The 13,797-nt window shown below is 42.9% G+C and overlaps 1 protein-coding gene across 1 annotated transcript in view; it reads right to left on the reverse strand.

The window, feature by feature from the left end:
• Positions 1–13,797, reverse strand: part of hmga2 (high mobility group AT-hook 2) — a 41,748-nt gene that overhangs the window by 6,587 nt on the left and 21,364 nt on the right. The window contains exon 4 of the mRNA XM_035626581.2: positions 5,833–5,865. Within this exon, the coding sequence (XP_035482474.1) occupies positions 5,833–5,865 (33 nt within the window). The remainder of the gene's footprint in view (positions 1–5,832; positions 5,866–13,797) is intronic.

Consider the following 13,797-nt stretch of genomic DNA (forward strand, 5'->3'; position numbering starts at 1 on the left):
TTCCCATAACCACTATGTTGTGACGTGTCATACGACCATCAGCTACGTGCCTACTGCGTGCATGGTATCGATTATGAGCTTGCTACGCTGAAACGGAGAAGACGAACAGGACGATGCAAAACAAAACCAAGATAAACGAGTAAAGTTAACGATAGTTAGGAAAAAACCCCACCTGTGGAGGTATTTTTAGGGAGTTAAAAAACCAGAAGAGCAAAAGAGGAAGGCTGCAGACACAGGGGACGATGAAAATGAAGGAGGAGGGGAAAAGAAGAAAACCAGGAGTTTTAATTCTAAATGGCTGTCGGGTCATGAGTGGCTCATATTTGACCAAGAAACTAATACAATATATATATTTATACCATTTTAAGCGAATAAAACCAATTTAAATAAACATAGGTGCTTAAATGTATTCAGTGGCATCTCATAATCTGGTTTATTTTCCGTGGGAAAAAATTGGTGTTTTTCATAATTCTTGTTAGCACTACGACCACAGCGGAACAGTCAAATGTTTCAACGTGATGAACGTGCGTTACGATCTGTGATTATTTTTTCACTTTTATCACTTTTATTGATAGTGTATGAGTAGATTCGAAAAATCTACTCATACAGTAGATTCGAAAAAGTGCGTGCATCTGGTGTGTTCCAACGTGGATTTAAAGAAGAAGCTGTGTGGATTTTGATGTAAATTAGAGCTGTTAGATAGTGGCAAATATCAAAAATGACATTATTCAACATTCACTAACTTTGGAAACATCACGCATTTCTTTGAAACATTTTCAACAACTGATTCCCTTTAACTTTGAATTTGATTGAGCTGACCATTTTTGGAAAATACCACTGACAAAATTCAAAATGTTGAATGTGAATAAACCTGCTGGATCACTACATTTCCCTCTTTTCTGAGAATAAATGCCGTTGTTTTTTTTAAAAGTGCACAGTGACCAACTGCGACAACAAGCAGAGGTTGTCCTCCTCCCTCCACAGATGAAATGGATTTCATTTTCCACATGGTTTCATTTTATGATGGGAGGCTGACTGATACAATTTATAACCCACTTCCTTTCCCAGACCGTGGCGGTGCACCCATTCAGCAGACGCCTGCTGCCGAAGCCTGTCTGCATTCTGCACCTCCAACTCCATTCATTAGTGCTCGCACACTGCAGCCTTGAGTGGTCCGCTAAATGCTACCATGTGTGACGAGGGCAAATGAGAGCAGGGGAGAAAAAAGGTGGTGGTGGTGGTGGGGGTGGGAGATGTCCGTGGATAAAGCACCAATTTATTCAACTTAGTGAGGGTGTTTACTCCCAGAATGGTCCTTCAAAGCGTCATTGAGATGTTCCATCTCTGGAGCGGTTCTTCAAACCCATAGTGGCTGCACTGTTTGCCAGTGCAAAAAGACAAACTATTACCAATCACTGATACAAAAAGATCCACGTTAGCCTCTTCTGCAACTTCATGGTCAAGGTTTGGGTTTAGGTTTAAGGTTTGCACCAGTTGTGACCACATCTACCACATTTAAGTGTGTTGCAGGATGTGAAAGGTGAAAAGTGGCGAGGCAGGAGGTGCACATCTACAACTAACTGTCATGATGGCGAAAACCAACTTTGATTCTGGTAGATAACACTGGTAGATCAAACTTTCTTGAGCCATCCATCCCGACCTCCTCCAAACAAGGATTGAACTTCGGTCTCTCTTATTCTCCTCCAGGTCGCCTCCGGCCTCTGTGCACTCATTAAGTAGACTCACATAGACTCGACTTGTGTCGCCTGGAGCCAATGGTCATCTGTTTGCCTCCATTTGCATCTTTCCATTCGCTCTGTTCCCACTCATGGCTGTAACTTTGACTCTGGAATTGGATAAGAATGGCCTCCTCCATTGTTCTCAGTCTTTACTGATTTCCATTTCTTTGACCCCTTCCTGATGACTCCCCACGACTGTCACATGTCATACGGTGGCTTCCTAACAGTGTCATCAGCTTGAGGTGTTGAATGGTAAGTGCGTCCTGACACTTGGAAGACTCTGGGTACAGTCTGACACTACAGTCTTGTTAGGGAGTTGTTGACTTCACATCTTGCCGCCTTGGCTTACATTTACAGCTGTTAATGAGAAAGTGGTCTCAAGCTTTGGGATCAATTGTGTTCTCCAGATGTTGGTTGTGGTTAGAGGTTTCTGCCAGGGAGGGCAGCAGCTTTTCAGTCTTCTGTTAAGTTACTACTAAGAGGGGACCTATTGAGCTCATTTTCCAGCTCTATATTTTTTATCATGGGACTCCACAAGCTTTCCTTGGGTCGGCTCAAAGACAGTCCTTATTTATTTCAAACTCCTTGTTATGCTGCATTTCATTTGAACCTCTGACTGAAACAGTTTCCTGCTTTCTTCTGATTGGCTAAACATCTGGAAGGCTGCTGAGGAACAGCACACCCAGTGGTGTGGAGGTTCTAGAAGCAACCTGACAAGTAACTAGCAACTTAAGCTGAATAACACATAACATACATGATTGGAAATGGCCACTTCCATGTTCACGCCTTAATCCAAACCAGAATATAAGAATGTATATAACATTAGCACAGTTAAATATTGTATTACCTGCTTATTGTGTGGGTTACAAAAGGTTTCCATGTATGCTTCTGTTTCTAGGTGTACGTGATGGGAATGTGCTAAAATGCCAACTCAAATGGAAATCGTCCGCTGTCAGGAAATACAAAAGCTAATCCCTCTAATGAAATGTTTTAATTCAATGCCTCTAAAACAACTCCAGCAGACTGATTTGGAAGAACAAGTTGTGCTTGGAGACATCAGCTCATCACGGAAGTGGAAAAATCATTTTCAGTGCCGTCTGATGCCATAGCTTTTGTCTCACAGGGATTACTTTTACACATGTCTACCTTGTAATTTGAAACATTGGCCACGTTTAATGTGAACATCAGACGTGGTAACATATACTTATGCCAGAGAATATGGAAAAGCATAACACGCCCTTTTAACCGTTGGCCAACAGCATAGCTGGTCACAAACCCGGAGCCAAACGCCTGCCACAGTAAGGACATTAATGCAGACAGGGTCAGTCTTGGTCAGCAGGTAAAATCTTTGGGCCTTTATACTGTACAATCGCTACTTTACACCCAACTGTTCATGTGAACAATGCTACGAGATTTAATTGCAGGTAATGATCATTGAACTTCATCCTGAACATCAATACCATAGCCGTGTCTAAACTGCATACTGTATACAGTATACTCAATGAGTCAAGAGACTGGGCCACATCCCTCAATCAAAGGCTAGTCATTCCACAGTGCAAGGTGCAGCACTTCTTTTAGGAAAAATTATATGTTCTTTGCAAATGGCTTTGTCTGCCTCTGTATATCAGCCTGTGATACACTGGCGACCTGTCCAGGGTGAACCCCACCTCTCGCCCAGTGTGAGCTGGGATTGGCTCCAGCCCCCCCTGACCCTTAAAGGATAAGTGTGTAGATAATGGCTGGATGGATGAAACTGGCTTTAGATTTGTCGTCTGTCATGTGGGGCTTGTATTATTTCTAATAATAATAATATATTTTTTTTAACAGTGTGCATCATAGATCTGATTGATCTTAAGGGTCGACCCTGTCCTTTACAAACAGAGAGAGAGCTCACTGTTGTCATACTCAGAGCCGTTGTCAGGAGCGACAACTCTGTTCACTCCAATGGACCATTTTTTTCCCCAGCAATGACGGATCATGGAGCCTTTCAATAGTTCCCGGAAGTGAGCCGCAGCGCATTTAAGTAGCAGCAGAATGGATCAATGGACTGTCTGTGTTGCACTTATGAAGGGTAAGACGTTTAAATAATCAGATTGTATATTATCAGCCCATCTGAATCAAATCAACATGCGCATTAAAGCATGTTAGTGGATTATATCCAAATTAAAAAACGTATTGAGTAGCTCCATAGAGTAACTACATAGGAATGTCGGTCTGCTATATAGTAAATATTGATAAATTTGTTGACTACTAATTACCAAAAATCGCAGGTCTGTCACTCTGAATAATGGATTCCATTTGCGCGCCAAGAACTTCCGGGAACTATCTGAAGTCTACATGAATCACGTGACGTGCAAGCATTTTGGACTCGTTGTCGCGACTCTCTCGCTCTCTCTCTCCATGGCTCTGGTCATACTCTGTAGAATACTCTGGGATGAGCATCGCGGAGCAGCAGAGCAGAAACGAGGGTGAAGAAAAAGGGGGGCTTTGTGCTGTTCTAACCTCCTTTTCGTCATTTTTTTTCCATTTTACAAGAAAACATTTAGCATGTAAAGGTTTTTTTTTTAAGTTACTTTCTGTACACTGATGCACTGAAGAAGAGTCTGGGGATTAGACTGACAAAATCAGATTCATATCTGGGGTTTTTGGGACTGATTCTGATCGCTAACATTTGGAGAACAGCCATAATTTTCAGGTTGAAGTTCATGATTCGAACTGTGACCATCTCTGCAGCCACGTTTGGTGAACTGCTCGGTGAAAATAGTATTTCAAGGTAGAAAAGAATAAGGCTTTTCGCGGGGGGGGGGGGGGGGGGGGGGGGGGCTCTGGTAGCTAGCAGTAACTGAAACTTCATTACGAGGCTGTGCTGTGTGCATGTGCAAGGTTGTAGCTTCCGGCTGTGTCGCGGATCCACCCCACCCAACCCTGTGCCCTGGAATGAGAGGGGTTTGAGGTTTTGTACAGGGTGGTGGTGGTGCTGCTGCTGGGGCTGAGATAAGGCAGCCTATCAAAGCAGGAGAGAGCTAAATGACATTTTTATGGCTCCCAGCTCCCAGGGCCTCCCAGCACCTCCCCACTACCTCAGCACTGTTCCCACACGGCCACAAATCAGAGGCAAGTTATGCATTCACACCGAGAGGTGGCCCGCACCAGCGAGAGGAGGGGGGCTGGTGGATTCCTGGAGTGTGAGAGAATGCTGGGGGTGGGGGACGGGCGGGGGGGTCCTGTGTCATGTTTCACTCACTTATTACCATTCTGCTTTCGTTGGCCCTCTGATGTGGGCGCTCGCACCAGCGACACAGAACAGCATCTTATTATCTGCTACATGCGGAAACGCGCAGACGTGGAAGAACTGCAGCTCGCCTCAGAATTTCTGACCGAGTGCACCAGAGATAACTCCCGTCACGTTTCACCTCTTTCCTCGCAAAAAAAAAGAAAGCCACTCCTGTATATACAAGACGTGACTTTTGCCACAGTTCCCATCGGGGGCCCGACATTTCGTAAGTAACAGCACCAGCACTTGGCTATGAGTGAAGCTGCTGCTGCTGCCGCAGCCACACGGATGTTCCAAGGTCTCAAAGCAGCTGGACAAGAAGCATCATCACCTACACCTACAACAAAGTCAGTGTGTGAACCAAAATATGAGACCCACAAAAAAGGAAAAGGAAAAAGTGACAGTAACATAAGGACCTGTAGTGGTCGAGTCACTTATGACTCATCTGTCAGTAGCAAACCTGGAAGCAGCGGGCTGTTTTTATTTAATAGCACTGTAAAACCTCTTTAAAGGGAAGAGCTTGGATGGGTGGTCAACACGCATGGAACTTTACTTTGACACAGTTTTTTTTCACTGTTTCCCAACGCCTGTTGCTCCCTAAGCTCACATCTCTCCTTAACCAAGTCAATTCATAATTTAAACTTGCCCAAACCTTGACCATTACTTTGTAGATAAGAAAACAGGGTTTGTGTTTTGTATGCAGCTTCCAAGCCTAGCAGAAAAAAATTAAGAACACACTGTGTGTATCCATAAAAACTAAAAAAGGGTAGAAGAATGTATCGAAATACAGAATAACATAGTGCCAGTATTTTTTCTTACCTGAGCAGGCTTTTTCTGGATGACTTGCTGTGGCTGCAAGAGAGCAGATGTTTAGAGGTTAGTGATGTTTCTCCACTTTCTATCACAGAGAAAAATCTGTAAAGTTATACATCGTATCTGCTATTTACCCACAAAAATGTACACAAAAAATGTAAAACCAAAAATAGAATCCATCAAGGGTGATGTGGAATGCACAGTGGTTTAAGGCCCAGTCGAAAAACAATTTAAAGTAAGTGTGATTATCGACCAATCGTGAGTCAGTCCCAGCTGTGAATCATGACGTTTCAACCCATGAAATAACTAAATACCAAACTATCCGAAAGAACATCAGCGCTTTTTAAGTGTTGAACAACCGTAACCATTTTTGGAAACATGGAGGAGGCGGGGTTTATGACGTATATTGCAGCCAGCCACCTGGGGGAGATCAAGATGTTCTGGCTTCACCTTTGAGAGCAGTCTTTATATCCATATTTATATCCAGTCTATGATCTTAACTGTTGCCATTTCACCTTTATTTTTACTTGCATTGTTGCTAGTGTATTGATAGACTCAGCCATTTCTACAAGTAACAACTTGACCCACAGTAATAATCCATTTTTAATAATGGAGACCAGTGAGGGCTTCAGCCAGTCTGAGGCAAAAAAAAACATAAATTTCATTTAAAAACATTTTTTAAAGATGTATTGAAACTATATGAGGCCAGTGACATATTTGCACAGTTCAATTCAATTTTTATTTTATTTGTAAAGCCCCAAATCATAACGTACCTCACAATTTTACAGAGAAATCCAACAGTTCAGCTGGGATAAGCTTTACACTGTACAGGAATAACAGGAACTGTCTTTAACGTAATTACTCTCAACAGGAATTTTGATGTCGCTAATTTTTTAATGCTCATTTGGGTAGTGTCATCATGTGATCGGACTAGTGGGGTCAGCAGGAGTTCTTGCAAAAGCGTTCAATTACTACTATCATTGCACAATTTGGTAGTAAGTAAATCAGTCCATGTACTTTGTGTTCTTTTAGTGCGGCTCCTGGTACGACATGTTCTCCATGTTCACATATTAAATGAGTTGAAAATTCAGGCTGCACATACTTTGAGCCAGTGTACAGTATGTTGAGCTTTATTCTGGTAGGAAAGAGCACTTCTCTGAAGGTCATGAACTCTACATGATCAACCCTGACAGTAAAACTGAGTACATGGCCATGACAAACTGCACATTGTGACATTGTGACACAATATAACTTGACATTCTCACCAAAGCCTCGTGTAAACAATAAGTGGAAACTGTTGGGAATTATATGATAAAGTTAAACCAAAATGTGGAATTGGACACGTTTGTGCTGCTTTGTCACACACTTCTGACTGGATCTATGCAAAGAGGCAGAGCATGCGCACAGGACGTACCCTTCTACGACAGCCCTCCTAACACACTGGCATAGTGGTGACTCACCAAGAATGAAATACGCAGCCGCAGCCTGATTTTCACTTAGTGCAACAAAAATCTGTGTCTATGTCTGTGTTGATTTGCATCCTGACAGACTGACAGATCTACAAATGTGCAAATGAAGATGAGCACTCACAACACCAGTTATGTATTTGAGTTTGAATTTGTGCACAGGAAAGGGTGCATTTAGTAAAGTTGTGTAAGAATATTAAAATACAGTTATATGTGACACATATGCACACCGTACATTTACGTTAAAATTGTTTTGGCCATTCTAACGGAGTAGAGCAACATGTAGATGCAACCTGGATTTGTATTTTTGCCTTTGACAGCGCGCACAGGAAGTAGCTCTGGACCTGAGCTGAACAGCTGAGCACTCCGACAGCTCCGAGAATGTAATGGGGAGAGTCTCCAGTGCTTGTAAACCCGGCCAGCTGCTGGCCTTAAGAAGAGAGTTCCATGTCCCTAATCCCCCACGCCCACCAGATCAGTTCAAACAGCTGGTGTTTTCTTTGCCAGCTCTGGCTGGAATGTCAGTAGGCTCAAACACAGTAATGGAGTCCATGTCAACACCGGATGGGCCCTGCATGAGGAATGCAAGCAGCAGTGAAGGAAACATTTGGAAACAAGCGCACACAGACAGGAGGATGCTGACCCTCTGAACACTGTCAGCCACTGTATCTCTTTCGGAAAAAAAACACTATGACTTCTCCCTAGAACTACTACTACTGTCCCACTAATTGAATTGTATCCGTATATGCATACATTGCTAATGCATCAATAATAAGTTGAAGGTTGATTTACTGCTAATATAACATACTTCAATAATCATCATCGTAGTTATGATCTTGACTTGCTTGTCACAGTCAATTACAGAACATTAGTTTCAACTCTCCCTAACTTGACTTACATTTCTATTATATTCTAGGATTGAAATCCAGCTTCCATAGCATGTCCATGCACTTTTTAAGCATTGAGTCAAATCCTTTGCTGTGTCTCAATTTGCATAATTCTAGACTCGTACTTCATCACCCACAACGGTCGCTGTTTTTGGCCAAATAGTGGAAGGGGAGGGACCGACAATGTCTTGTCAAAATGAGACAGCAGTCTGACTGCAGCCCAGACAGTGCTGGCTACAAAATAAAAGTAAGTAGTAAGTAAGTTTGAGTCAATACTTTCAAAAGTAACAACAGGTGCACAATATCCTTTGAAGTGTCAAACTGAATGGCCATAAAGACAAAGGGTGAAGAGTCCTCTATGTTGACAGTCTGAAAGTAATAAAATCTACAGCTGCATCTGGGACAAAGTTTTCCAAAATAAGCCTCAATGAGACCCACTCTTTAGGTACAGAAGCCACTCCTGCTTGTAACCCCCAACCTCCCACACACACTCCACCCAGCCAGACCCCTCTTCGGCTGTTACACAAAAGGGAAAGCATTGTCTTCCACAGGTTTCTGGCAGATCTTTGATGTTGCTGGTTCTAACACTATTAATGACTTGGAGGCCTCAGCAGCTGCCCGGCCCTATGAGAGCTTTGGCCAGCAGCTTGAGGGTTATCGTGATGGCAGTGGGGGCAGTTTCAACCACTCCAAGTTATGATAAAACAAAATTAGGAGCCCTACAGTGGAGGCCTGCTGCAAGCCAATCCCTCCGTGGCTCCAAGAATGCAGCGCTCCGGGCTCTCGGCTCTACTACCACCCAGCAGCCTCTTTCCAGAAGTCTTCCTCTGATCAAAGAGAGAAAATTGCCTCCGCTCTGCTGAGCACCTTGTACAGACCACCATTCACAAAAGCCCCACCCATCATGAGAGGTGGGCCCCTCACCCTGCTCCCTCTCCATCACCATAGTAGCTGTCCACAACACTTTCCACTGTGTCTGTGAAAGTGACTGAGTTACTCTACAGGTTCTCAAACTGGTCACATAAATGCTGCAGTCATGGAAGAACAAACAGCTCGGTCAATAGGATCCATGGATGCTTTTGTTATTGGATGGCTGTCGATGGCTTCCACTTCCCAAAGAGCTGTGTGAAGGCCCTCTTCATCCAAGTGCACATTCAAAGACCCAGAACTTTACCACATTTGGTCAAAGTACCTCTTAATGTGGGTTGCTCAAATGGGCAGGCGGGCAAAAATTATTCTGTACCTCACCGCTAAACTTATTCAGCTCCACACTTCAAAACGTCGGAGATAGTTTACACCAACACGAGTAAAGGCTAGTTTATGAGGAGTTACACCTTCAGAAGGTACGTCTGCAATCTGCTGCGCCACTGGCTGAGCATTCGATCTTCAAATTGCAGATGAAAACAGTTGAACAAACTGTCCTCGTGTCTGCATGAGAGCCAGTGATCCACTACTCTCCTGCAGTCAGAACAATGTGGTTACAATCATCATGTCCTCCAACTTGTGAATGGATGTGCCTTGGGAGAATATCTGAGACATGTAGCAGTGTCAAGGGATGTTAAGCCACCACAGGCATATATGACCTCCTACCAGGGACAAATGTGGCTACACCCCTTCACACTTTTACCCTCATGCAGCCTGGAGAGCTGCTCTGGCAACATCTTCCCGGAGAACCCAATAATCTCCAGTTGAGCATTCTTAAGCTCCTACAGCTCCTAAACTCAATCTGGAAAAGACTGAGATGCTTTTCCTTCCAGGGAAGGTGTCTCCCACCAACAACCTCTCCATCACCATTGAGAACTCTGTGGTGACTCAGACTGCAAGGAACCTGGGTGTGACGCTGGACCTTGGCAACAACGTCACCAGTCATTAGGCTAGAGACAACCTCGAGATTGTCGTTTTGTTTGTCATTTTTTTCAAAAAAGACTTTGCAGGAGTGCAGAAGAAGAAGCAGCAGACTTTAATCCTTGTTGCCTCGCTGCCCACATTTGAAACACTGTTACCTGGTTAAACATGATCTTGCATAGCATCAGCCTGCACTGGTGCTTGAGCTTCACCTGCCATTGGAGGGTGAAGCACCTCTTCGTTCCCTGCAGCACGATCATTTTTGTGGAGTAATTCCTTGTGGTCACTCAACCACTGTGTAACATCCTCCATAAACGTGTTGCTGTATTTCACAATGCTGCCAAACCATTAATTTCATGTTGATGAAAAAATCAACATATTTTTTTGACATTTTCACAAAGTTGACTTGTGACTTCATGAGTATTTTTCCTTTCTTTTTGTATGTGTTTTCATTTGGATGGACAGATGATATGGATAGATGAATGATATGGCACTGTGATTTAGAGTTCCTGTTGTTCAGTTTTATTCCGTTATATTTTAATTCTCTACAGACAGGCAACTGTTCATCTGTGACAAATTCATAATCATCTTTCTCAGTACAGCCACACTAGATTTAACCAGACTAGAGCTGCAACAGTTAATCAACGATTATTTAAAATTCTCTGATTTCAGCTTCTTAAATGTGATTATTTTCTGGTTTCTTGGCTCCTCTGTGACAGTTAACTGAATAGTTTTGGTGTGTGGACAATACAAAACATCATCTTTGGGTTTTGGGAAACACGATCGACATTTTTCACCATTTTATGACATTTGATGGACCAAACAACTAATCGATTAATCGAGAATACAATAGACATTAATGAAAATAATCGTTAGTTGCAGCCCTAAACCAGAGAAAACAAAACTGGAACAATTCAAAAAAAATGACCATCAGTAAATAACATAGACTTTATGTTACAATATTAAGCTACATAAATAGACTGCCACCTCTTATAGAAGTGACAAGAGAGAAAAAACGTTGATAAGGCCGACCGACCGGAGTAAAAATGAAACTACAGCAGCCAACAAATACATGCAAAAAAAGACATCCCAACAGTGTAGTGCACACACAATCTGATGTTGCTAGGCAATGCAATAGTTGGTCACATGCTCCTCTGGAGAGTGAAATAAAATCAATCAGTTATTCAAATCATTCTATGAGTTTTATGCACAATGAATTCTTCAATCTGCACCAGGTGCAACTCCTCTGTTTATTGATTCTCGATGCAAAATATGACCAGTCCAAGCTTTCAGTTGTTGAGGTGATCACAAATGGGATCGTCAAAAACAGCACAAAGGTCGATCAGACTTTATCGAAGATAGAACCTCTTGGTGAACTTTGAACCGAGGACAAGATGTTGACCAATCGTGAGCATTTAGCCAGATCAGGCATGAGCCTGCTGGTCACGCAACATCGTGGTCCGCGTTTTTGATTTGGTTATGCATTATTGCATTGTTGTGCTGCTTTTTTCCGCTAATACCTTTCACAAACTGCTCGGCCCGTCTCAGTCAGTGAAAGAAAACATTCAGAACACGTGTCTAGACTGCGAGCAGAGAGGAGCTCCGTGTCTCTCTGGAGCTCTGCTCTCCAGCTGCAGACTCACCAAAAGCTTCTTCTCCTCCACCGCAGCTGCTGATATTCCCACATTGTTTATCATGACTTCATCTTTTGACTTCTGTTTTTGCTAAAATACGACTGTAACTTTGAATGCAGCGAGTACAATACTTAAGATGATCAGACAAATACTGTTTTCCTGTTGGTTGTACAGTCAAAACGACTATATATTTATGATGTTATAAACCAATACACCATGCAGCCAATATTGAGACTCTCCATCTTATTTGGGCTGGTGAGTAAACTGTTGATTGATCTCTAGTGCTGACCCAGAATCCAATTCGAGACTACTCGGGTCTATTTGCCCAAGTGGGTTCGGATGATGGGTCCCCAGGATCTACGATGATCCCACCAAAGCCGTCCAATAAATGAGCTACCCATCAGTCGATGTAACCTTGTGTTTACTCCTCGCGGTTTGTTTGTAAAAAGTCAAAGAGTCAAAGCCCAGACCAGAACTAAAAGTCCAATAAACCAAACTAAGTGCTGTGCACGACGTGTCTGCACAGGAGGCGTTTCAGCCGCGTCTCTTTTCCGTCTCAAGCTCCTCAGATGGAACAGATTCACTCCTATTTTAAACAACCCCCAGCTGCCTACAGAGGCCGTGTGATGGCTCAGGTTTTACTCTCACTCAAAGCACATAAATGGGACCCAAAGTGTATTTTCACACTTCCAAGTTTCCATTTTCCTTCCCTTTCACCTCCACAACTCCAGTTGCTGTACACTGTAGAGGGTTTATGGTCCCTTCTTCAACGTCTGTACTATTGTTTTGCTCACATTGGCAGAAACGTGACACGATAGCATCTTTCATTTTGGCTGAGAGCTGCACGAAGCTGCTGCGACCACTGTCAACCTTAATTGCAGGAGATCAGACAGGTGCAGCGTTGAAGTTCTTTACCCACGAGATGTGGACGTCGGGCCTGGGAAGACGCGTCAAATTATTTTAAATATTGCAATGAACGAAGGTGAACCGATCCAGCAGCAAAAAACATGCCTGCATCGCCGGTTATGTTTCGTATTTTTTCATCCATAACAGTGACAAAGACGTCACCTTGACCGAATCGATCATTTCAGTGTTTTTTTTGTCATTTTCATATCGATGCATTTCCTCTTTATTTCAGTGACAGTGCGATTTCACAGGTGACTCAGTATTAACAGCTCTGCTTTAGTCCGTCACTTAACTTAACTTAGCTCAAATATAAACTTTAATTTCTGGAATTGTGGAAACAGGACTTCGTTCTCCGATCTCGTAAACTTCTGCTTTTTTCTCTTTAACGCCCTTTTCATGAATGAACTCTCGGAAGTGAAACTTTTGGGGGCATTGATTATGCTAATTAGCAATACTCAAATCAATATGGTGATATACATCTTGTTGACAAACATAACTGACACAATTTTCTGAAGATAGAAGCGTTTGATGAATCCGACGGGCCTGTTCATATGAACCCACGGTATGAACAAATGTAGGAGAAATTTACTGGATAAGAATACAAACATGTTCTCGCATGAGGCCCATTGTTTGAAGTTTAATGGCAACCTCAGATCTTCAGAACTGTTATCTTCATTCAAGAACTACAAATAAACTTTAAAATACAACGCTTCTATCTCTATCTTCCAAATGTGCCTGCACCTTAATCTACTGCATGATTAGCATTGACAAATGTATAGCATCTGATATATCTGCATTGAGGGAACCAGATTGTGCTGTGTGCGGACCATGTGTAGCGCGTATATATGTTGGCCTTCCTGCTCTGCTGTCCTTGCAGTCTGAGCATTAATTAGCCCATAAAATCGGCGCTGCTGCTGTTTGCTCAGGTTAACCGTTAGTGGGCCGGCTAACCTTTGGACCTCCTTTGAAGCCAAATGGATCATTTGACCCGCTAAGTTCAACATTCCATCCACAAACACCGGTCTGCAGGGACCAGGGGAACGCCTGGCTGCAGACAAAATGCCGTGCAGAGTATGAGGCTGGTAAAACCTGGAATGCTTTTACCATTGAAATTGTTAAAATGTAACTTTTGCCTGACAGAGCACTTAGGTTGGTAAACATTTGACTCATCTGGCAGGTTTGTAAAACATCTGGGAAATTCACCGTCTGCTGCAGGGAACTGTCTGTTTTGCC

The sequence above is a fragment of the Scophthalmus maximus genome, chromosome 2, assembly GCF_022379125.1.
Source record: "Scophthalmus maximus strain ysfricsl-2021 chromosome 2, ASM2237912v1, whole genome shotgun sequence".
Taxonomy (NCBI): domain Eukaryota; kingdom Metazoa; phylum Chordata; class Actinopteri; order Pleuronectiformes; family Scophthalmidae; genus Scophthalmus; species Scophthalmus maximus.